General features: G+C 37.4%; 2 protein-coding genes across 5 annotated transcripts in view; both read right to left on the bottom strand.

The window, feature by feature from the left end:
* The window catches only part of LOC147834479 (uncharacterized), a 102,924-nt gene that overhangs the window by 7,860 nt on the left and 68,346 nt on the right, over positions 1 to 26,718 (bottom strand). For 2 of the 4 annotated variants that reach the window (XM_087276381.1, XM_087276380.1), the window contains 2 exons: positions 14,235 to 14,374; positions 13,202 to 13,937 (listed from right to left, as the gene is read on the bottom strand). The exons of the other annotated variants lie outside the window; for them this stretch is intronic. In XM_087276381.1, coding sequence (XP_087132507.1) covers positions 13,919 to 13,937; positions 14,235 to 14,374 — 159 coding nt within the window. In that variant the 3' untranslated portion in view covers positions 13,202 to 13,918. Of the gene's footprint in view, positions 1 to 13,201; positions 13,938 to 14,234; positions 14,375 to 26,718 lie in introns of those variants that run through there. 4 annotated transcript variants of the gene reach the window in all.
* six3b (SIX homeobox 3b) lies at positions 157 to 2,742 on the bottom strand. The gene is made up of 2 exons (NM_131363.1): positions 1,916 to 2,742; positions 157 to 1,023 (listed from the first exon to the last, which is right to left on the bottom strand). The coding sequence occupies exons 1-2, from the start codon at positions 2,605 to 2,607 to the stop codon at positions 834 to 836; spliced, it is 882 nt and encodes a 293-aa protein (NP_571438.1). The 5' UTR covers positions 2,608 to 2,742; the 3' UTR covers positions 157 to 833.

The following is a 26,718-nucleotide window of genomic DNA, read 5'->3' as shown; positions in this document are numbered from 1 at the left end:
ATAAATTCTGTTCTTGCTCAGTAGACGGACAAATGATTAAATCACTCAATGAAAATAAAAATGACCAATAAATTAATAACAAATTTTGTCGCTTGTATATTTTTCTGACAAAATCCGCAATGCCAAGTCATTAAAAAAACAAATAATACTCTGATAGTCGTTATATTAAATTATATTTATTTGCATAAAAGTGACCCATAACACTGTGTTTTCAGCGCCATTAACCCATTTACAGTATAAAAACGAGCAGAATGAATAGACACTTAAAATCTCCAAGCACTTAACAGACAGTTACTCACGCTTTATGGACACAACATAAAGAAATTTGCAGGAAAGAGAGTGGCGTAATTGCGATACCATATACAAGCATATCTAGACAAGCCTAGACCTAAGGAAAACTTTGAATCAGACATGGACAATTCAATATAAATCTTGAGATAAAATTAGTATGAACATCTCCAGTCGAGTAAAAGACGAGGGGGAATAAAGGTGCTTTTGGACTTCAACGATTGTCTGATAAACACAAAATAATAAAATTGCCTCTCCGGTTCACTCATTTCATCGAGCATCGAGTTCTACCTTTTCGGACTCCACTTCATAAATGCCTTTTAAAATTGCAAAATATTCACAAATGAACATGCAAAATGGTCGTGTATAGGCCTTGGAAATAAAAAGGTAAGGGCGTCAGTCCGTTGAAGCGCTGGAAAAACAGCATGCTTTTCTCCTTTTGTTGAACACAAGCTGGCAAAATGGCCGGCCCCCATGTTGCCCACATTTTCACAAGTTCATTTTTCTCTGGGCAAAAAAATGTTTTATATTTGTCCGACGGTGCATCATACATCGAAATCAGAGTCACTGTCTGTAACTGAGAGAATTGTCCCACCGTCGCCTCGTTCATTCATACTGGAGACGCTGGTCGTGGGACTGGCGGCCGCGCACGGGGATTCTGCCGAGCTGTGCGGTGTGCAGCCCGATTCTGACATGGAGCGCAGACTGCTTTGGCCCAGTCCGTGATGCTGAAGCCTAAAAGCAAGAATTAATAACAAGGGTTAATTATGCAATGTGGTAATCATTTATACAGACTTGATAAACTGAAGTAGTAGCATCTTCTTTGAGCTCGACGGGTTGAAGTGACTAATAATAAACCTGAAACATCTGTTAAATTAGAGGAGTAAAAATGCAGTTAGGGTACTAGCTTAAGCCAATGGTAAAATTATTCATATTTATATACAAGCCTAGGCCCATATATTTTATAAACTTATAATTTCTCTACATCAAAATATATAATTTTTTTTGTTATTTGAGAACAAAACATTTACACACTTTAAAACGTTTAATTTCATATATATATTAACATTACTTTTAATGTAGTATTGTCGTTATTATAAAAAATATACATACATATATACACACATATATATATATATATATATATATATATATATATATATATATATATATATATATACAGTAGTCTACCCGAATGCTTATATTGTAGTTATATTAAAAATGTTTAAAATTATATTAATATTTGACATCTCCATGTACATGTGAAGATTAAAAATATATTTTTAAAAAAACATAACAAAAACTATTGCTCCAAGTACCATTGCCGAATATTTTTTTTTGTTGCTGCATTAATATCTGTTTTTCATATTTGTTTTTAATTTTATATTAAAAACGCCTGTAAAAACGTGTTCAAGGCTTTACAGTTTCAGAAATGATTGCTCTTCCAAACAAACAAACAAACTGTTGCTTTTGTTAAATGAAATAAATAAATAACAGTACTCAATGATTTTTTAACAACAGTCATGCAGAATAATGCCGCTTTGCATCTAAACATTGCATTGATATCTATAAAAGTATTTATTCTATTCCCTACCTGATTTAAATTCAAGTCATGAATTAAACTAACCTGTTTTTGGCAGCTGCCGCCCTGTCCCTCTGTCTTCGATTTTTAAACCAATTGCCCACTTGAGTGGGAGTCAGTCCAGTGGCTTGTGCCAGTTCCCTTTTCTTGCTCGGATTGGGGTAAGGGTCCTGTAGGTACCACTCCCTCAACAAACCGCGAGTTCGTTCCTTGAAACAGTGCGTCTTCTGTTCGCCATCCCAGATGGTCCGTGGCAAAGGAAACTTCTTGCGGACCCGGTATTTATCAACGGGTCCAAGGGGACGGCCGCGCAGCTTCTCTGCTTCTTGGTAGTGCGCTTCCAGCCACATCGCTTGCAGCTTTCCATGAGAGTCTTTGGTGAACTTGTGGGTTTCCAGGATGTGGTATAATTCACGGAAGCTTCCCGTGTGATACGCGACCACCGCTCGGGCTCGCTGGATGGACTCGTGCTTGTTGATGGCATCGCAGGCTCCGGGTGCTACGGGCAACGACCAAAGGAAACGTCCGAGCCTCTCGATGTCCCCGGTTTCCTCCAGCGTCTCGCACACGCTGGCCACCTGTTCCGCCGAGAAGTTTAGGGTGGGCAGCTGAAACATCGGTAAGTCCTCCGGGGACCTCGCTCTGGGAATGCTGCCCGCCAGAAGCAGAGGGCGATCCGCGAAATTGGGCAGGAAAAGATGTGAGGGATAAAGCTCTAAAGGAGACCTGAAAACCATGGAGTCGCCGGACAGAGACAAAACGACGGGGAAAGACGGAAAACCCGACGTCGTGTTTGCGCTGCTATCGCCGCAGTGCCACCGAGCGCGAATATCTACCCTTAATCAACTTAGAGTGCAACGGTGAAACATTTTGTTTCGCTTTTCTATTGGTCTTCCTGGTGTCGTGCTGTGGTTGTCATGGCAGCCCTGCCAATCACTGTCAAGCTTGCCCGTCATTAGCCAGTGCGCGCTGCCCTTCCACACATTTGCTTTGCGCGCAGGGTTTTATCGTCGCTCCAATCAGAACTGGCCACTCACTGCGGGATGTTTTCAAGCAGGCGAATGGTGCGCCAGTTCGCTCGACGGTAGGAGGATTAATAGGTGGAATATTGCTGTATTTCTGCGAATTTGCTTCCTCGAGTGGGTGTGAAAGTTTGAGCGCTAGCCAACAAATAAATAACACATCGTTTAACTGTTAACCAAATATATAGCGTATGGAGTAAGGTAATGGTTTATTTAAATAGGTGAAAAAGGCAGTTGTTTGTGCACATGCAATTTAATTTGCACATGCACGCGATTTAAAAATATTATAATAAGAAAATTATAATTTACATAACATAATAATTCTTAATAAAAAACAATTTACCAATAAAACGCATAGTTTAAATGTATAGTGGGCCTAAACAAACTTATATTGACAAATATAACAAATTATATATATCAATATTGTTATATGAAACATCTAATATCTTTGTACAATCTGTTACATAAACGTTTAGATACGCGTTTTAGTCTGCAACATAATGCGTATTCGGCGAAATTATTATTAGTTTTTTTAACCTCTTTATCAGTTTAAAAGGCGAGTTAAAATGTCAGTAGGAAACAAGATCGGCTTGTTAGGCCTGAGTCAAATAACATTCTTTCACAAGGCTTTTTGTTTGCACAAAGCGTGTAATTAATGCCACAAACAAGTTAATTCACTTGGCCTAATTGTCTGTTTATCCTGGGGCTTAGCGCTTAATGGCCTTCTCTCCAGTGGGCACACCACTACTGTCTTACATTAAAGATTAATGTGTACAGTTGAAAGGCGTTGATGTCTAATGATTTATCATTAGTGATTAAATGGGTATTTGTTTCATACAAAAAAGAATAGAAAAAAAAGGTCGCTTTAATATATGCATTTTCAGCGATTTTAAAAACGGCATTGCTCCAAGGCAAGATTTAAACATTATCTTTTCTACAGGTGTTGGCATAATAATAACTGCAAACAAAAGCACTAATCTCGCGCCCCGTAGACAAGTAACGAGCCGTCTTTGTTCATCAGGATTAGTTAATTGGCTGAATATCGTGTTCACTGCAAATATGAACCTTTATTTACACACGAACTGAGCACAAAAATCAACCAAAGCACTTAAAGGAGTGCGTTTGGAAATAAACCGAAAAATCTAGGGATTTATTTTATAGTCATATTAGCAATACTGAGAATGCTTTAAATAAATTTATAATCTGAAAATACTGAAGCATCAACAGTTTATTTAGTACATTTATATCAGGATAATATAAATGTATATTTATCAGGATAATGTAAATATATATTTAAAGCATTATGACTATACACGAAATCTGAAATGACCTTGACATGATACGGTCAAGTTGACAGTCCCCCATCCAATGCACCTAGGGGTAGACGAACTCATTAGGTCTACAATCAAAACCATTTATTAAAGTTGCAGATAACAGGATACACATTAATCTGCGATTACTTTTGGATTCTCGTCGCCGGAGAAGTCTTAATAATCCACTGTAAAGCTTAGAGCAGCTTATAGGGGTGAGTTGGCTCAACAGCACTTACAAATCAAGCAAGAGAATTACTAAATAAACACGACATTTGCCATGTGAAGTTGTTCTTCATAAAAATTAGTTTCGTTTGGAGCTTAATTGTTTCATTCAGATCACTCTGGTAAGGTGTCCAGACAGTATACCATTCAACAAGTTGCCTTTCACATTTACCAAGTTTACAGCTCTGACTCTGGGAGAAATCATTCAATCGTTCGCGTTGACCAGCACCAGTAGTTAAACAAAAGATCCACGTTTAAACCAAAAATAAATCAATGACCTCCAGACATTTAATACGGCTATTTAATAAATTCATTTCAAACGCAAGATTTTTTTATTTTTAATAATAGACCGAGTCACCTCTTAGTTAAAGTGTAACCCTTTGCGTCGGATTTTATTGAACGTAATCGTCATTTATGAGATGCTATATGAAAATTAAAAACTGAAATCCGTGTTTGCACATGCAAGTGTGTGAAAGAGAATGAAAAGTGGTTTATACAGTATTGAAATCGACATTTCTTCATTCCATATTTTGGTTACCTCGTGCATTTTTAATTAAAGACTGCAGTGTGTTAATACTCTCCCCCACAGAGCAGATGTTGAGCCATCTGAATGTTTGAATGTGACTTGCTATGCTGAATATGAAGACATTACCTGGGCACTAAATTAATCATTTATATTGGACAGCTGTCTACAGTCTCCAACCATATTCATCAGTTCATATTTAAAATATTTATTGCATATAATTATATCTGCCCTGCTTGCTTTACCAGCAAACTCTCTATAGTCTGAAGCACACATTAAACCAGAAAATATAGTTAACAAGACAAGACAACAATGTGGTTTATTTCTCAAAAACTACAAATTAGACTTGAACTGAGCATGGAGATAAAACAGCAGTTTCATCCAAATTAATCCTCACACTGATCCGTGTAGCATATGGCTACACGCATGTAGTGTTTTAGCAAAAATGAGGTAAAATGATATTGAATAAATCCTCCTTTGTCAAGGCTATTCTATTAATCAAAGCTATTAATCCAAACCTCTCATCAGAAGTGGCTATGATAATCTTATTTTGTTTAATAATGCTTTTCTGGCCTGAACATGCCTGGCCGGGCTATTGCAAATGTAAATTGTGGCTGCCTACTTACAGAAACATAAGCTCATCCTGTCTGAAGTGAGATTTTCTGCAACAGTGGCCCATAAACCAGTGTTTAACAGTATTGTCATTGGGACAAGCTGCTTAATGGCACTGTGCAGTTTACCTTGATCCATGTGCCCAAGGTTCAGAGCATAATTTGTTAATAGCAGTAATGGCCATATGACAATGGATTTTGCCAAAGAGATGTATTGTGAGTGCATCAAGAGTTTTTTTCCATGCAAAAATCTCTCTTTGAATTGGGTAAAAGCAATCTCATGCAATGTGTGTGTGTGTGTTTTATCCACACCTGAAACTGAAGCTTTAGGCATCTTTATTGCTCAGTCATGAGTAAGAGCCAAAGGCTTGCCTCTCCTTGCACTGCAGCACAGCCTCTCTCTATTGCTCGTTCTCTTATTTCCAAATTCTTTCATTTCCTTTAAAGCTCTTCCTAAGAGCTGTTAGTCACACATACTGTCTGGAAGGTCACTTAAGTAAGTTTCAAGGTGTTAATCATTAATGGCCATTAAATATCATCCTTGGGTTAAATTGCATCAAAGAATTGAAAGAAAAAAAAAAAACACTAAAGCCTTATCTACTGTAGACCTCTTCCACCCCAAACCTCTGTTCCTAATAGCATGTTTAAATCTGCTCTAGAAACCCCAGCATAAGCATTATGAATATAGTATCTTGCAAATGTTTATTTATTCATCTTAATACCTTTTAAGCATGCAGACCTTTGATTTTTAAGTTTGGATAAACATTGATGTATATGGTTGTTTGAAAAGGGTGCTGTCAAGCCTCGAACAATAGCAAAACACCCTAAAACTAGCACAGGGATAGTGAACTAAATTTAGAGTAATTCTGATTCACACAGATGTTTCAATAAAGTCTTTACTGATCTGTAAATTGTAACAATAATTTGTAAATTGGAGTTGTAGAACCACTTGATCATTCTATTAAACTGAATCAGTTGATTTATCAAATAGATCTGACTCAAAAGAAAGAATCTATACAAGTACTGTGAATTCACTTAATTTAAGTTGAAGAAATTAGGTATTTAATTAACACATACCTTCAACACTGAGTTCATTTGAGTAGAATTACCTTTCTGTCAATTTTAAGTTAACTAAACTCATTTCATTTGATAAAGTTGACAGTTATGTTTTACAGTGTGCTAAAATATAGATCGAGTGATAAATTTCCTAAACAAAGCTTTAGAAGAGTTTATTGACATAGTATTGACAAAAATACCTTCATCATATGTATGGTGCTTATTTATTTGTTAAATTTGGAGCCCATCCAAGTGCTTCTTCTCTTTTATTATAATGAAATGAATGGCTGTAATATTTCTCTAAAGTTATAATTATTTTTAAATAAAACATTTATATTATTTTATTCAGTGATACTGGCTCTAACCTGCTCTGAAATAGTTAATCATTCCTATGATTTCTGAGAGAGTAATGAGCTCTTGATGAGTGTAAACCCTTTGCATTTCCATAATAGAGACAGAACCGAGCATTTCTCAGAAAGAAAAGGATAAAGAAAAGAGAGAGGCACAAGCCTCTGACGCAGGGACAAAATGAATAAGAACCAAACTGGCCAAGACAAAACTAGTGGATAATTGATGTACGCGATGGAATGCAAACATAGAGGTTAATTGAGTGTCAAGAATGACCTCAGAGCTCATGACTGATGTAACAAGAAATAAAATGCATGAAAAAAGAACAAACAAACAAATAAACAGCTGGGCGAGATTTAACTGGTGTTAATGCCAATTTATGCTGGTAGCAGATGTCATATTGCGCAAAGCTTTAAATCCATTCACATCATGATTAAAGATGAGATGTTTACATGATGACTTTAATAATGGACAATATTTCAAACAGCCTCCAGCTGTTTCACCCAGCAAATCCAATGACATTTACTGTCTCCCGATTAAATCGTCAAGTGAATATCTCCAAGCTTTTTTTTCTGGATCCATATCGAGGTGAACTCATAAACCACTCCACAGGTGGAAAAACAGCATGTATGCTAACACACTGAGATAGACAGTAAGCGTCAGTCTTCACTTTCATGACAAGCACTACTCCACAAGAGGTCAGCATCAAGACTTCAACAAGAAAGTTAAAAAGGATGTGTGCAGTGTGCGAGACCCCCATACAGGAAGCTAAGAGAGAGAGAGAGAGTGGACGAATGCAATTAATTCTCAATTCAGCTAACACCGAGAGATCAGAGCCAGGGCTGGGCTCATTAAGTGTCACATGCGAAATTAAATGCTAAACAGTCGCTAAACGGCAAAAACATTCAATTCCACCACGACAGGCAGTCCCTCTGCGTGATTTCTTTGAAAGCTCGGCCCCCTCCTTCCACTTACCGATTCCTCCCCCTTCAATCCGCGCATTTTGCTTCTTGTAATCAAATGACACACGCATGTTCTTTATAGTATTTAACACAAGTGGTGCTTTACTACTCGTTCAATCTATAATCGCCAGTAATTAATCTTATTGGAGCTGATTAACGTCCCCTTCAGTCTCATAAAACACGAAAGGTCAGAATTCAGCCGCAGTGCACTTTGTCAAGGAAGATGCTCTTTGATACCGACTCAGCATTCAGACTCTGTTAAAATATGTATTGAAATGCCTGACGCTAGCGTTCAGTCAACGTGTATTTCTGAAGAAGCCTGGAAACGACACAAGGGCGGTCAGCTTGGGTCTAGAAGGCCGGTGCATGGAGAGCTGAGGGAAACCGCAGGCAGGATCTACATGGAAATGCACTCTTCAGACAAGCTGATTTTGGAAAGCTGAGGACAAACGCACCCCAATACCACAAGACCTATCCCGGGCCTCATCAAATAATGATAGGTCGGGGCTTATTCCAATTCTAACACGTTCTAGACTTAAAATGATCAACACTAGGCATCACACTGCAAGACAGGAGCACACATGTAAAGACTCTACTGCTTATATTGAGCTAATATTGGATGTGACTTTTGGTTACGCTCTGGGAAGGTTTTGTGGAAGTTGAGTAAACATTACAGAATCATTGTGTTCTGCAGTCATTATGTCAAACCTAGAAAGGTAAGGGTATGTTTTTATGGAAACGTTGTACGGATAAATGGAAATCTTTTAAATATTTTCATACCGATGGCAACATTACATAAAACATCTGACAAAAACTACTAAAAGGCTAGAAGTTTGCAATGTTATTTGTTAAGAAACACTAGGCATGTGTGCATATCATCCATAGGTATATACACTAGAAATGGCATACGGAGGCTGAACATGCGTCAATACTGCTGCCATATTTGTGCAGTGCTCTCTGGACAAAAGTCATTCAACCACACTAGTCAATCACTAGTGTAGTAACTACACTAGTGTAGTAACGAGCAAACAAAGAAAACAAAGCTTAAAGGTATATTTCATAGGTAAGATTTAGTAGTTTAGGTTTTTGTATGTTACAAACTTTATGTCACGTTATTGATGATAGTATTGTCTCTTACTACACTGACCATAAGGTAAAGTAGCACTAACTCGCACTAAATTCTAGGCTTATTGCTAGTTTTGTTGAATAAAATCAGCAAACAATTTAAATGTAATATGACAACAAGATGCTGCAGTGCCAGAAAGCTAAGTGAAGTAACGGCTAGTCTTTGAAGTAACTCAGTTGCCTGAAAACATAACGGTGTCTGTGCCTCAATGTGTATACTTTCCACCCTAAAATATTGAATAATACAAATGAAAAATACCATTTAGATCAGAAAGGTGGATATGCACATTGAGACTCAGGGATATCGGTGGTTCACACAAATCGTTCATAACGAAGATTCATTCAAAGATGCAGCAGGGGTGTGTTTCCGGACATGGATTAGAAATGGATCAAATTTAACAAGGAGGGCAATAATACAATTTCATGCACACAAACACCATCGATGTAGAAAAGGGATGTAAAATTATAATTTACGTAATTATAATTTTTTTTTTTGGGGGGGGGGGGGGGGGGGGTACGGGACAATGTGGAGGAGGGTCACTTGGTGATTTAAAAAAAATCTAATAATACATACTAGTTATATATATATATAAAAAAACAACAGCATGGAAATTAAAGGCCATCAGCTGATTTCTGTTTTTACATTACATTTATTCATTCATTTTCCTTCGACTCAGGGGTCGCCACAGCAGAATGAACGGCCAACTTATCCAGCATATGTTTTACACAGCAGATGCCCTTCTAGCTGCAATCCAGTAATGGGAAACATCCATACACACTTATACACACACATACACTACAGCCAAATTAGTTAATTCAATTCACCTATAGCGCATGTCTTTGGATTGTGGGGCAAACTAGAGAAAACCCACGCCAACACGGAGAAATGCCAACTGACCCAGCTGGGACTCAAGCCAACAACTTTCTTGCTGTGAAGTGACATTGCTAACCACTGTGTGGTTAACCCTTAATGGAGAACATTTCCATTACAAAACATTAATGGTTTCAAATAAATATAATAAAATAATTAATGTATAAAAACAACAAGAACAACAGTCATTTTGAACTTCCAGAGAACAAAACGTTTTCAGAACTCTTAACTGGACATTTATTACTGGAATTTTTTTTGCAATATACTTTCATAGAACATATTTTAGCAAACTGCACTCAAAATAAAGAAAACGCTGAGTTGTTGCAACCCAAATGTGGATAAAATATGGACACTGAGTTCAATTTGTCCATTTAGCTTTGGTTTTTTCACATTTGACACAAATCTGGAATAAAACAAGCCAGCACTTTTAGAGTGAAGTCTGTTTGAGGAGCTCTTGATGGAGTCTTGTCCGATTAACAGCAGAGAGAGTAATCCTTCTGATTCCTCTTTGTGGGGTCTCTGAGGACAAGCAGAAGCGAGACTAGAGCCTGCCGAGTCAGGACAAAAGGAGCCTGCGATATACACAGCCTGGGGTGGAGATTGTGGGTTTAGCCCCTCATCTTCACATCCAGGCATGCTGTGTTGATCAATATGGAATATGGAATGCTAACATAATCATTAAGGCTTTTCACTTATGTATACGGTGGCCTCTCTGTTAAATATTTCTCTGATCTTCTTCTTAGCATGTTTGACAGGCTTATTCTTTCCTTTGTCAAAATGTAGCACTGAAGCCACCAAAGGTCACGCTTTTATGAGAGTCACACAATTCTGACTTTTTGTCACGAAGACTCATGCATTATTTAAATTATGCTGAGATAACAATAGCCAGGGATGTATGAAGATTTTTTCCCAGGTTTTATGTTTTTATTTTATTTATTTTTAAAAATTATTACTTAATGAGTACTTTTATTCAATTATGCAATTTATTTTATTAAAAGTTCACATCATATATTTATTTATAAGGTTCAAATAAAATGTGTAGAGTTGCTGAAGTTTGCCATTCACGCTGGTGTTTTTTTTAGGAACTTCTTTGGTTTGGTGCGTCAATCTTGTCAATGCTAATACTCAAAAAAGGTAATACTTCGCACTCAAGTAATTGTTTTGTACTGTTTTTATTTTTTCTTTCTCTTACATTCTACGGGTGATCAAAAGACACAGACGTTTCGGCACAATGCCTTCCTCAGTGTATAAACTGTGTCAAAGACACCAGTGATCTAGCCCAGGCAGATTGCTGAGAACTACAAATCTGCCAGTAAAAGAACTACATATTCAGTCATGCACCACTCACACCCCTGGCCTAGATCCCCAGCTGTCCCTGAAGTGATCTCTGAAGCTGTTCAGGACTAATTACACAGAGTATGTATGCATCTCTCAAACACACTCATATATGTTGCTGAGTCTTGTTATACTCTTTGTGAACATTATGACGTTGTTGCCTTGCCTTGCCAGACCTTGCCTTTGCAGGCCTTTGCTTTGTTGTTTTGTTTGTTTGCGTTGCCTGATGCCTGCCTGTACTGACTATTCGACTGTGTTTTGACCATGTCTCTGAATTCCCTGTATACATCTGTTTGCCTGTGTTGACCATTGCTTGCCTGACCATCCTGCACTGTGTTTTTGCCCTTTTATTAATAAAATAATTCATTCAGAAAAAAAAGAAAAGTATCACATTAAAAGAGTAAATTAGTATTATTTGTATCTGTAAGTATGACGTGTCACTGAAGACTTGGGTAATGGCTGCAAAAAAAATTAGTTTAGCCATGAAGACAATAAATTATAATTGAAAATAATATTAACAAATCATATTATTAAGTTTATTTTTAGAGTAGAGCAATATTTCTACAATTTTACAGTTTTTTTAATGTAACAATACTGTTTGTAAAAATAAACAGTCTTGGGAAGTATAAGCAAATTGTTTCAAGAAAAATTTAAATTTGTAATGATCTTAACCTTATGAACAGTATTATTGTTATACTAAATAACTACAAAAAAATTCACCCCACGAATATGCTAAATTACACTGTATATACAGATTGTCATTTCTTTTTCTTAGAAATACACTAAAAAAATTAGCTTTGCTGATTGTTCAAACTACTTATTTAAAATGACCTAAATCAACACAATTCTTGAGTTTTTTTTGTAATTTTTTTATCCATTTAAACTTGCTTATATGAATGAGTTAGTTTAATCGATTTGTGTTTGGATAACATAAAGCCATTGTGTGCAACCCAGCAGTCACTGACTATGTTTACATGGACACCAGTAATCAAATTATTTGCCCTAATCTGAATAAGACAATAATATGATTAAGGTGTTTACATGAGTTGCTTTTTGAATGCTCCTGTCATGATCCTGTTTTTCATGTTATAGCACATAATTCGATTAACATCACCTCATTATCCACATTTCCTCCGGAGTTTCAAGAAATTTCGGGTGTTTCATTTTTAATTTGTCGACTTTAACTGCAGATGGGTACTTTCACTTTCATTCAGGAACATTTCATCCATGCCCCCGTAACAAATGAGATATTGGATGCGAGTGTGAACTGCTGGAAGTATGAACAACTGTGTAGTTTTAATGAAATTTGATACCACACTCCGTATGGGGGAAAAAAACTGAGTTTCGTAAAGCAAGTGTCTGATCCTTCACTGTCTTGGTAGGTGCAGAGAATAGTGTCAAAAAGCCGTATGTATTGACTGTCCTGTCGCAAAAAAAGTCTTACATTTTTTGTAAGACTTTTTTGTCACAAAGAAAAGTGTTACATGACTGTAAAAGTTTGATTAAGGTGTTTACATGTCTGTACTGCACTTCAATAATGCAACTAAAATCAACATGTCTTAATTTGATTTCTGTGATTATGACCTTAATCGGATTAAATTAATCAAAACTTGCTGTAGACTTTTAATGAGAGTAATTCTAATAATATCGTATTATTGATGTCCATGTAAATGTACTCAATCTAATAAAGTATTAATGGTCTCAAGACTTTTAATAAGTCTTCTCAAAAATCTACACTTTCCAAATGTATTCTTTTTTCTTTTTCTTTAATCTTTTATTCATTTTATGCAGAAAATCTAGTCCCAACTTTAAGACCCTCAGTTTTTAAACCCTTTCTACTGAACATAAGAGGGGACATAACATACACATTTGCATGTAGATGTGACATAACAAACACCCAATCCTGTAGAAAATATCAATCCCTATAAAAACACGAAGCCAAATAAGCACAGCATTACTATTCTTTATAATGGACAATCTGTGAGCAACAAGTCTGTGAGAAAATGTTAAAAACCTGCACGATGCTTGGACAGACACTGCTGAAGGACATAAGTGCTTGTCTAGCTTCAGAGAACAGGGCTGCAATCTTAATCACCTCTGAAGGAGAAAATTGAGCATTTTCTAAGTCATCTAAAAAGAAGCCGAATCAAAATGTAATTGTAGGAGGATTATAAATGTGTTTTTTTTACGAAGCTTGTCTGGCTGTTTTAATATGTAGGATTGCTACCTTCTCTCCCCAAGACTGATTTGCAATGGTCAAGGACTTTAAAACAAACACTTTGTGTACTCTGTCATATCTGTTTCCTCTGCTTTACCTGTGAAAACTCTTTCCTGGCCTCTCTGGGAGGTCACGGGAAGCGCCAGTGCCATCGCTGCCGGCAGCCATAGCGATACAGGCCCAAAGAGAGAAGCACAGCCATGAAAAATTCATTAGGCCTCTGTGTGACAGGGGGGAGGGCAAAGACAAGACTGGTGAGGGGTTTAATTTGCACAGGGAAGAGTGCCGCCATGTCCTGCGCTCTGGCGCTCCTGTAATTAAAGGGACGAGGCCTGCGGAAATTGGCTTGGACCCCGCGGTAGAGCACCAGCAGCCCCGCCTGCCCGCTCTCTCGACGGCCTATTCCAAAATCAATTATCTCCACAAAACAGCTGTAAGGCCCTCACTGCAGCCTCTTGCTCCTGAAGTGAGGAAGACATTTGAAATTCATTACCATATAAAGCAAAAGGTCCTTTACGTATTAAACAGCACTCGCTTTTTTATAAATTGTCCCCCCCCCACCATCAAACCTGATGACAATTTGACCACTTTCAGCCTCCCGGTGTGAAAACCAAGCGGCGAGGGTTGATTGCATCATTTATAAGGAAACAAAGGGAGGGAGGGGGCATGTCAACATTCAGATGTGAAGTCCGGACTGAAGGGCTGTCATCCAGTTTATCAATTTCATACCATTTTACAGTACGCAAAAGTTTACTGACCTTGCTGTGCCAGAGTGCTCAACCTTCACACCGCGCTCCTCTGACGGATCCTTTGATAGCAGGAGACAGAGAGTGTTTTCTTTTACACCGAAGAACCTGAATACACTGCTGTCCTGCCACTTCTGAGTGTGAGTGTACAACTAGGAGAAACAAGGTGGAGGAATGACATTCAATAGGCTGCAGTAGACGGGGGAAGAGTAATGAAATATTAAAGAAACACTCCCCTTTACCTCTCCTAGGATTAAACTGTTGAGTTGATTTTTTTTTTTTAAATCCATTCAGCCAATCTTGGGCAGGAGCACTTTTAGCTTAGCTTAGCATAGATCACTGAACGGGATTAGACCAGGGGTGTCAAACTCATTTTAGCTCAGGGGCCTCATGGAGGAAAATCTATTCCCAAGTGTTCAGAACAGTAAAATCACGGTATATATAACTTGAAACAACAACTTCAGAATGTTTTCTTTGTTTTAATATGATCAACCTAGAACATAAAGGTGGATCGTGAGGACAGCAAGTTCTGACAAAAAAATTTGTAAATTTTTGATTTAGTGGCTAATTCATATGGATTCGTACAATCTCATTCGTACAATTTAGTACGATTTGCTTGTCCACCAATGATAGTTGGGTTTACGGGTGTGGGTGCCACGCCTCTTTTTTATATCGTACATTTTTGTACGACTGAACATAGCCAAAAAACTGACAAAATGTGAAAGTTATATTTTCTTGTTAGAACGCCTTGGGGTGATATGGCAGGGCATAGACGTGGTCTTTCTCTCTGGATTAGACCATTAGCATTTCTCTCAAAAAAAATCTAAATTGTTTCAATAATTTTTTTATTTTTTTTATTTTTGAAGGGTTTGCATGAAAAGAGGAGTTCATTATGTGCACTACAGCTGATTTTCACAACAGCAACACAAATATAGATGCCGGGGAGATAGACAGTGATTCGGTAAGCAACATTTACAGCTTATCTGAGAGCTGTGAGGAAATGGAAGATTTTCAGTCCATAATATTGTAGTAGAGCTGGGCTATAAAATCAATATCGGTATTTACTGACCGAACACCATTGTCAATAACAATAAAAAAGTTTGGTATGAAGGTTTGGTAAGAAGACTATAATTTTATTGAAATGTGGCTACTGAGAGCACGTCTTGCAAGGAATGCCAGTAAGCTTAGGGTTAAGTTTTGGAGGTACACCTAATTGAAAAACAGCGGAACTTTTCTGAATGCCGCAAGCACACCACAATTCATGTAAGTAGAACTAACAGATCTGCTTCACGCTTTGTATGGAATATACACATTTTAGGAATAACGGAAGACTAATTACCTCAGAAAAACACAGCGCAACAAAACACTGCAGCACACAAAAATAAGTCGTGGCTAGCAGCAGTGAGGAGATTGCAAATAAGAAAGATGATGTAAGGATGTTGTCAGAGTGTCTTTTTGGTTTCTTTTCATGTGCATCCCAGCCACTAGCACCCTATCTGAAACATTTTTTAGTATAGGGGGTAATATAGTCATTTAACTTCACAATTTGTAATGTAGCAGTATGTATTTGAATAATGATGGTTGGTGCCTTTACTTGAAAGCTCTGGTTTGATTATTATGATTTGTTTTGTTTACAGAGTTTGAGGTTTACTGTATCGTTATAATTGACTGCTTGCAGATGTTGATCTACCTTTACCATTGCACACACTTTGTAATATTTTGTTTATCAAGTTTAAGAATCTCTTTAACACAAATTTTTATTTTATTATTAAAAGATTTAGATATACTTAATATATTAAATATATATTTTTTCAACTATTAAAACTAATTTACCTTAATAATGTTGGTAAATCAAAATAGTTAAAAAGCGGTAAATAAAAAATCCTAATATTTATAAATATATATGTCCTAATAGTGTTTTTAACAATGTTGGACATATCCATCACTGTCAACATTTCAAAAAATGTGTTTGGGTGTTTCATGACCCTTTAAAGCTTCACATTTTTGTAGTTACATTGTGTACTAAGACCAACGGAAAATGAAAAGTTAAGCTGATATGGCTAGGAACTACACTTTCATTCCAGCGTAATAATATAATTGCACCTGCTGAAGCCATAATACATCAGTAAAGTTCCTTGATTATTACATCGGAATGAGAGTATAGTTATTTTCCTGTTGGTCTAAGTACACAATGTATCTGAAGAGTCAAGCTTTAAATAGGAAAATTATTGAAACACTTTTGATTGCTAACGGTCTAATGCTATTCAGTGATCTGTGCTAAGCTAAGCTAAACGTGTTCCTGCCAGATTTTTTAAACAGTTTTTTTTTTTTATCAAGATGTTACTAGTCTGATCCCATTCAATGATTTATGCTAAGCTAAGCTAAAAGTGCTTCCGCCAGTTTTTGAAAGTTTTTTTGAGTGAGATGTTACCAGTCTGATCCCATTCAACAATTTATGCTAAGCTAAGCTAAAAGTGTTTCCACCAGATTTTTGAGACAGTTTTTTTTGAGCGAGATGCTACCAGTCTGATCCCATTCAATGATTTATGCTAAGCTAAGCTAAATTGCTTTTGCCAAACCCAGAACACTCCAGTAGTAAAATGTGCCTATTTTCAAAAAAACAAAGAGTACTCAGATGAGGTTGTGTCCGAAGCTGAAATAAAATAGGAAAACATCACATTGGTGATCATCTCTCCCACGTTTATCTACCCACCCCCCACTCATCCCCCATTGCAAGTCACTTCGAACAAGACTTTTAATTACCGCTTCTTACACCAGCTTCTAGGTCACAGTGTTCTGCTTGGCTAACGTAAATAATTCACCAGCGACCAACTGGGTGCATTTCTGGATTGAAAAGAGCCGCCTGCCACACGTGTCTATTCTCCTGGATCATACCGGCATCAACTCAACGGGCCAAACACGGAGCCACCAAACAGCTAGCAGTCTCAGTGAGAACATTGGCCACAGAGTGCAGTGTGAGGGAATTCATTGAGGGGTGCGCAATGTCAGGGAGTGACTCATCGTGTCTGACTATTCCAGGACAAAGAGACGATAACAGACGACTCACCGGGGAGCTGTCTTCTCCCGCTATTCACAGTCCAGCGCACTCTGTGTACTCTAAAGTTGGTCAGAGGGGGAGAGAGTTCGAGTCAGTGAATCACAATACTGATGTAAACCTCTAGAAAGTGTCACGGGGATGGGCGGGGGAAGAGAGGTGCAGGGGCATGGAGTAGGTTTATTGACGCCAAAAGGGGTAAGCAGAGTAAATATGAGAGGCGAGAATTCCACCATACTCCGGTGGGATAAGGATAATGCTACAACACATCCCTGGTACTGGGACTCATGCACTTGTTCATGTGGAAGGCAGGAGTGAGGTGTACATGCGGTGCCCCTGAGACCGGAGCGAATGTGCTGTCAACTATATGATGTCACGAGTGTCACTGTGTCAACGATCACACACAACCTGCCTGAATTATTCAGATGCACTGAATGACATTAAATCTAAATACAAAAAATATAAACTTGCTGTCAAAAGCCACACACTGGATATGGACTGCTTTGTTCGTTTTTCATCAAATCATCAAAGCTGAGAAATGCTGTTAACATTGGCTTTTGGAATGTATAACACTTTAAAACAGTGTGTTTTTTAGGACGTCACTATAATTATTATTATGCTGAATTAGACACTGCTTCTAAGTAGGAGCTAATTTAGTTGGCCCTAATGGTGTTCTTACACTTTCAGAAAAATGTTGTACCAAAGACGGTACAAACCCTTGTCACTGGGGCAGTACCTTTTTATGGAAAAGAAATGTACCTTAAGACAAAGAAACAAAGTTGTAGCATTGCAGTTTGTACCTTTAAACACACGATTGTACCATGGGAAACTGCAACGTACCAAAATTGTACCTTTATATCTGATCCATGAAGGTACCACTACAGTGACAAGACACTTTGTACCTTAACAGTGTCAAATGTGTTCCTTCAAGAACTATTTAAAGGCATTTAAAGGCTACTGTAGATCCAAAATGTTTCCATTTATTTTGAGTAAATATGAAACATCAAATACATAATAATTTTTTTTAAGTTTCTTTTTGTGTAATATGCACATTTTCTGTTTACAATAAAGAATAAAAATACTTATACATAAATCAAAAGATCAATATTTAGCAAAACATCTCACAAGACTTTTTACAAAAATGTTGCAGAAATAAATTCTCTCATGTACAATATAAATTATTTTTTCCGCCAATTTTCACACAATATCTTTGTAATCACTTAAAAGTTCATTTAATTTACTTATTTTAAAAATAAAATTATTCAAACATATTGTAACGAAATATGCACAATGTTTGTTTGGTGTCACAATACTGAAATGTCTGCATGAACACTTTGCATTTGCAGGACTTTTGCCATTTCACATGCGTAGTGGAAAACACCAAAAGGTGCGAATATCAATAATGAAACTGTATTTATCAGAAAATGCTTACCAAATGTTAATTAAAATGCCTTAAATGTTTAGTTTACAATACCTATAGTTTTGTCTTAACAGTTGTATGTTTTATAGAACTTAATAATTAATGTTTATGAGTTTCTTAAACATATGCTATTTAATAATGATGATTCTTGTTTTAATTATGGAAATTATTCATAAAAAAACCTTTGCCTTTCCAGCCATATATATATATATATATATATATATATATATATATATATATATATATATATATATATATATATATATATATATATATATTCATATATATATATATATATATATATATTGTAATAAAGGAGGAGTTGTCCAACACTTATGTACCTTTTTATGAGAACAATTAAGTAGCTTCATTTCAAACGTACCATAAAAGGTACAGAACAGCATCATAAGAGGTCTTTTCTGTACCATATAAGGTACAACTTTTACAAAAGTAAAAAACTATTCCTTAACAAACATTTTTTTTTACTACCGTTTACATTTTTCCTGAGAGTGTAGAACAAAAATTATTCCTAGTTCCTAGTGTGCAAACATATCAAAAGTACTTCCCACAATAGTTCTAGGAACTAAAATGTTCCTTCATTACAAAAGACCTGTTTGTAGCATGGAGATACTCCTTTTATTGTAGCACACATACAGTGTGTTGGTTGCACACATACAGAAATGTTACTCTGCAAAAGAAAAAACAAATACTTTGCATTTTACTTTCAAAGAATGGTGATTTTCATTCATTCATTAGTTTGTCTTTGACTTAGTCTCTTATTTATCAGGGGTTGCCACAGCAGAATGAACCACCAACTATTCCAACATAAAACCCATTACTAAGAAACTCACAAAAACTCTTACATTCACATATTACAGCCAATTTAAGGCTCATTTATACTTCTGCATCAAGTGCGCGCGTATGCTCCAGCACAGAGAGCGCGTGGACGCATAGTCCTCAGACGATCATGCCGATCACTCAATGCAGAAGTATAAACCAGACTTTAGTTCATACAGTTCACTTACACTTCATGTCTTTAGACTGTGGGGGAAACCTGGAGGAAACCCATGCAAACATGAGGAGTACATGCAAACTCCAAACAGAAATGCCAACTGGCCCAGCTGGGACTCAAACCAGTGACCTTCTTGCTATGAGATGACAGTGCCAACCATTTAGTTACTGTGCCACCCACAGAATGATGTCTTGATATAAAAAATACTAAAATACGCAATTGTCACTTTTTGTATTGTTGAGTATGCGTCGGGAGCTGAAAACATGTCATGTTACTAACAACACTGTTGACATTTAGAGAAAGGTGTTTAGGGAGGGTAAATAATTGAAAAAAAGGTTTCAGACATTGTTAGAAAAGATAATAATAATAATGAGGAAAAAAAAATCTGTAATAATTTAGTACCAACTCTCACTATTAACTAGCTGATTACCTGCCCCTTTTATCATAAGGTTAGTTGTTTATTTGCATATATAAATCACATAATCTCTGCTCTTAAAAATCCTCTTTTTTTACATTTATTTTTGTAGGTTTGTGAATAATTTGTATAACAGACAAAGATTTGTATTCTGGAATGTGTCACTTTTTTGTGATCTGTTTACAAAATAATCACCCTTGCATGTGATAATTGCTTCTCAGGTAAATAAATGGTGGTCAGCTAAAGGGCGCGCTGACTGCAGTGTTGTTGTATAGCCGTTGTGTGCCGACAAGATGTGTGTCTCAAGTATCTGTGACAAACCTATTTTGCTTTTCGGCCACAAAGCACGATGGGACCAAAGTCTGGGAAGTTATTCTTGCTCCATCTGTGGAGGATTTTCTCAAGAGCTCTCAGGGTCCTCAGCCAAGACAAAAGGGCCCAACAAACATATGCGCAGACTCACAAAACAATGGCTACAAATTGCCTCATTCATTTTCTTCCCATGCTGAGAGAATGAGCGCTTAAGGAAATGATATAACTCTAGAAAAGTTTGTCACACTGGGTTGCCAATAATGCACTTAGTTTGTTTTACTTGAATCTCTGCCCTTCTATCTCCTTCAGCAAGCGGGCACCTGCAGGCAAGAGCTTCAGGCCACCCCTCGAACAGGACAGATAACACTGTGGTCAATGAGTGCATCATTAACATTACTAAAGCAGCCTCATTCAGGACTAATTGATTCAGGAGGCTTATTTGCCTCGGCTGCAGGGCGTTGACTGCTGATATGTTTACGCTAACTGGTTAAAAACAAGTCTCATGCAGAAAGAGCCAGAACCTAAATACTTTGTGTTGTGTAAAGCTTGAATTCTACAAGTTTCAGACAATTTAAATTCAGATAACTGTTTTTTGCAATTGTTCTTTTGCTAAAGGGGGAAAAAAACATCAGATTTTCCTGTAATATTTAACATTGACGCAATACAGCTTTGGAAATCACAACATAAAATATACAACCCATGCAGTCTGATTCCCAGGCAACTATTAATAATTACAATTGTGCTGTTAAACTACAACAGAGTAGTAATTGTAAATTTACAGTGTGCTTGTAAATTGTGTCAGTAATACTACAAAAGACGCCAGTAATACTGTAAAATGTACAAGCCCAGTTAAACTAATAATTACAATTTTGCTGTAAAACTACAAGAAAATTGTAATTGTTAACATACAATGTACCTGTAAATTTTACTGGGATGCTTTTTGCTCCTGTTTTTGGTCGACATTTAATGCCCTGTGACTAAATAAAGGGTGCCAACGTGATCATGCACACCAACGTGCAAAAGGCAGGCGTACAAGTGTCATGTTTAAAGAAACGCCTTATGCAGATTGGCACTTTTGTTCATGTGCATGGAGCTGCTAAAGTTACAAACGCCAAACTGTCAATGCGAACGCACATTAAAGAAGATGCCCAGAGGCGATATGAACGTGGAGCATGGCATTCATGCTCGTTCGAGTCGTTAGTTACTTTAACAACAAATGTGTAAACTTTCTTTTTTGTGTTACAAGCGGGTGTCAGAAGCTTAAAGTTATGTAGCACAACCCTGTGCACCTGGGTCTTGCAGTTTTTCATTAAGTGCCATATAACGTCAAAGAGTGATTTTGCATACTCTTCTGCCCGACGCCAGTGAAAATTGCTTGGCCTTTAATGCAAAAAAATGAGCGCTGACGATGAGCGTAAACAAAGCGTCCCGATGTGTATGGGCCTTAATACTGTAAATTTTACAGCGTATTTTACAGCATATACATTTTTTTACAGCATATATATTTTACATACATTTTTTTACAGTGTATACATTGTAGTAAAACACTATTTTAATACCTTTATTTTTAAGAGTGTGGTATTTTTAACACCAAGCCTATAGATAAAAGTTTTTATAATAGAGTTTAATGAATATCCATTAATGGCTATATGTGTTTGTTTTATATCTGTACTTAGAGTATAACAATATATTTTTATCAGCTTATAAAATGTGAAAAGGAGCAAAAAAGCATTAGAAATTCCCAACAGAAACTTATGTAATGTACTGATGGTCAATGTATCTCCTGTAAAAAAAAAAAAAAAGTATGCTTAACCACTGGGAAAGCTAGATTGCTGCTAGAAGTGGTGTTAGTGAGACCAGCAGGTGGGCTCAGCCTGCAGTCTGTGTTGGTCCTAACGCCCCAGTATATTGTTGGGGACTCTATACTGCTCAGTGTGCACCGTCTTCCGAATGAGATGTTAAACTTAGGTTCTGACTCCCTGTGGTCATTAAAATTCCCAGGATGTCCTCCGAAAAAAAAATAGGTGTTTAACCCTGGCATCCTGGCCAAATTTACCCAATGATCTCTGTCCATCATGGCCTCCTAACCATCCCCATATAATAATTGGCTTCATCATTCTGTCTCTCCACCAATCAGCTGGTGTGTGGTGTACGGTCTGGTGCAATATGGCTGCCCTTGCGTCATCCAGGTGGATGCTGCACGCTATGTAAAAGTGCTTTGAGTGTCCAGAAAGACGCTATATAAATGTAAGAAATTATTACTATAATTATTAATCATTGTGTCATTTTTGTGGTTGCATTGTGTGCAAATTGTCCTGTATTTGGTTCATTTAGATGTCTTTGGTGCAATTTGCAATCATATTTCAGCCAAACTGCACTAGAGTTAATTTAGAAGTGACTTGAGATCTATCTTTAAAGTGGTCTTGGCCCTATTGTTTGGTGGGCACCAAGCTTTGCATGTAAATCTGTACACTCAGATATTGCGTGATCATATCAGACAGCTCAACTATGGGCACACCTTTACTTAATTCAAAATTTAGAGAACTAATATGTAAACGTTCTATTTCCACTATGATGAAGCAATAAAAAAAAAACAGCTTTATTTTTGTTCTACAGTTGTAGATTTTGTTGAATGCAGATCTTGAAGTGACTGTCAGCTTGCTTACATCACTCTATGGTTCGAGTGATGATGTGAATCTAAACAGTAAAACGGTCTAAGGGAGAAACTAATTCACTGATGCAAGCCTGCATGGTGACTAGTGCCTGTAATCACGTTCCCTTTGAACAACCCGGTGCAAAAGCCCTTAAAATCATGTCTTGTGTATCAAAGGAAGGATCCAGAAATCTCTCCCTCAGTATCATGGTGTAGCAGCTGATAACACTGCATTACAGCAGACAGCTGCCCTGAAAAACACATAGATAATGTGCAATATTAATCAGATTGCATTAGCAAGTGATCTTTTGAGCTCTTATAACCTCTAATGGAGTTTCTATGTTCTTCAGCGACATTGACAAGGGCAAATAGCCTGAATGGGGGAAGGAAAGGTGATGAAGATGAATTTTTGAAACTGTAACTATGAGCCATTCCATTATGTTTTTCCTCACGTCAGTGGTGTATTTTTCCATCAACGACTCAATCTAGACATCCACAAAAGATTTCTACAGCTACAAACTCTCTCAAGGCTGATCTCACCTGGTTCTGCTGTGCGAGTGGAGCTGTTTATAAATAGTCAGGTATCCTGAGCTTTGACATATTCACATGAAAGTTTCATTCGCAGAGAGGAGCCTAGCTGGAGGATGTTGTAGAAAGGAGAATTTTACAGCAAGCCAAGACCAGGGTCCGTGTGAACGAATGCACTCCAACAGCCACAAAAGACCACCTACTACTGGCCCACTGATCTGATGGGACGTGTTGTGAGAAAGTGCACCACAGCAAGCTTTTCACACGTTGCTGTGTTGCACAAAACTGTAGATCCATTACACATCCAATTTATACACTTGCTTTCCTGCTCACTTATAAGCCATGGATCTGTTCATACAATAGTACTCTTGCAGAGTGTTAATAATAAAAAAAAAAACAAGTGTAAAATTTAAACAGTTTGCATCTCACACTCTCTCCTCTCCATATGCACCAGACACTTGACGCCTAGCCCCTTTATGCATCAGGGATCACCAAAGCGGAATGAACCGCCAACTTATCCAGCATAAGTTTTACACAGCGGATGCTCTTCCTGCTGCAACCCAGTACTAGGTAACATCCATACACACTCATTCACACACATACACTACGGCCAATTTACAGTAGTTTATTTAATCACGTGTACCGCATGTCTTTGGACAATGGGGGAAGCCAGAGTATCCATAGGAAACCTATGCGAACATGGGAACAACATGCAAACTCCACACAGAAATGCCAACTGACCCAGCCGGGAACCAGTGACCTTCTTGCTGTGAGGTGACAGTGCTAACCACAGAGTCTTCATGTTGCCCTTTATCAACACCATGTTTCTGGAAAAACATCTTACAGTTCTTAGTGTGTTTTAATCATGCGAGTGGGCTTGACAAACCACCTCGGGAGAGACGAGAGGGGGGACAAGCGTGCTTCAGCCTGGTTCAACTGTACATAGTGTGAGTAAGCCATTAGTGGGCTTCAATGAGGTGAGGGGGCTTGACAAACCACCTGTAGGTCAAACCAACAAACCATCTGTTGAAGATGCACTCTCTTCGCATGCACCAGACACTTTTTTCATCAACACCATGTTTCTGGAAAAACATCTTACAATCCTTAGTATGCTTCTATCGAGTGAGTAGGCTTGACAAACCACCTGTAGGTCAAATCAACAAACCATCTGTTGAAGATGCACTCTCTCTAAATGCACCAGACACTTTCTTATCACCCAGGCACATACTGATTATGTACCCCTATATACATTTCTGGAAAAAGCAAAATAATATATATATATATTTTTTTGCAGTTTTTGTTTTCAGGAATCCACCGCTGAGGTTGCTGTGTATGCTTTTTGAGATCTTAAATTTCTCTCGCAAGCGTCATTTGTGCCTGCTTTACTCATATAAATCCACCAGAAGCCGCTGTCGACTGACTAAACTACTGACTGACCAACCAACTGATTACCCCACTCTCCCCCTTCCCTATACCCAACCAATAGAGTTTTAAAAAAAGCACCAATTGACCCGCCCACCCCCTTCCCTAAACCCGACCGCAGTATTTTAAAAGGTAATCCAGAAAAAGAAAAGCCCCTGATTTTTACCACGGTTTCAGATTTTACCATACTCTCACCCTGTTATTTACTTACTTTTTTTATTTGTTTTATGTCTTACCTGCTTTCTGGAAACGTTCTTCACCGGACTCGAACCCCAATGTTACAGTCACATGCACCAGACACTTTCTTATCAACACCATAGCCTTATTTCCACTGTCGAGCCAATGCGAGCATAGGCTTTTATAGGGCCAGACTGGGCCAATCACCTGGGAGGTTAAGCAGTGTGGCCGAAATCATGTCGCATTTCCACTGACGGGCTAGTATCTCGCAGCGCGTCAAGCAAACCCCACCATCAGAACATTCCCTGAATCAAACGTCACACAACCCACCCTCTTCAGTGGAAATCAAGCAGATAAAGCACAACATCGCATCATCATGAAACGATTACAATGAAGACAACCGAAACAAACAAATGACACGTTACTGTACAGCATCACATTATATGTCTATACGCAAAGAGGCGCTGCACAGGACTGGATGACAGAAAAAAAAGTAGAATAGTTTCTGCTTTCGCTCACCTAAAAAATGCTCTGTTTGCACGATTTGATTAATATCATCGTATCCAAACACTTTATAAATAATATTTCAAACCTCCTCTGGTGTTTATTGTTTTTAGAAAATATCTAAAATCTTTTTTTTTTCAGATAGGCTTTTGTAAAATGAAAGTTTAATATGGCTTAAAAACGGTTTGATTTATGTATTGTATATACCTAAATTGTTATAGCTAGCTTTTGTTTGTTTTATACTGGTTTATTTATTTAATGTGATTTTATTAAATCGGATATTAGTAATTATTTAAATGATTTTAATATAGTTTAGGTTATTTATCGAGATATGACACTATTGTTATCAGCCTACAAAAGTGGAAACTAATTTGTAAAGTTTTGTCTTTCTGTTGTATTCATATTGTGTATTATCTCCATAATAAATTTAAAAAAAAAAAGAAAGAAAGAAGCTGCTCGCAGCATCAACAGAGCTGTGAAGGGTGCGCTCTTTTGCTTAGTCTCACATTCACATACAGGCATCTAAATGTGCACAAACACACCTTTTAAACTTGACAAAAACTCTCTAAAAAACCTTTACTGTCTGCTGTGTCTTAAATATGGTGTAAAGATTATTATGCCTTATTGAAACATCAAGGAGGACGCAGCATAAAATGTCACTTATAAATTAAACTTTATTATTTTATGCAACAGCCTTACATTTAAAAGGTAAACATAAGGGCAATCATACGAAGGAAAAAAAACCCAGCCTATAAGGCTAGATTTTTTCTTTCCCTTATATATTTATTTGTTTATTTGTTTGGTGCATGTACTCGTGTGCGATCGGAAAACTGTGTTTGCTGTCCACTCTGCCCCAAGCCCCAGCATGCCCTCTTTGGCCCAAAGTATTCTGCGGGCTGAAAAAGGCCAGCTGCTGGCCCCGAGAAAGCCCCGGAAGTGACAGTGGAAATGCGACTGGCCTTGGCTCGCTCGCTTAAGGTGCAATAGTGGAAACACGC

This window comes from Danio rerio, chromosome 12 (assembly GCF_052040795.2).
Source record: "Danio rerio strain M-AB ecotype USA chromosome 12, GRCz13ab, whole genome shotgun sequence".
Classification (NCBI taxonomy): domain Eukaryota; kingdom Metazoa; phylum Chordata; class Actinopteri; order Cypriniformes; family Danionidae; genus Danio; species Danio rerio.
Note: the sequence above shows the minus strand (reverse complement) of the source record. Positions and strands in the feature narration are given on the sequence as shown.

What these genes read in the sequence shown, in the direction of transcription:
- six3b (NM_131363.1), bottom strand. Translation starts at nt 2,607, where the DNA reads ATGGTTTTCAGGTCTCCTTTAGAGCTTTATCCCTCACATCTTTTCCTG. An exon ending in GCGGCAGCTGCCAAAAACAG is followed by an intron (nt 1,024 to 1,915) that starts GTTAGTTTAATT and finishes TCTTGCTTTTAG; the next exon opens with GCTTCAGCATCACGGACTGG.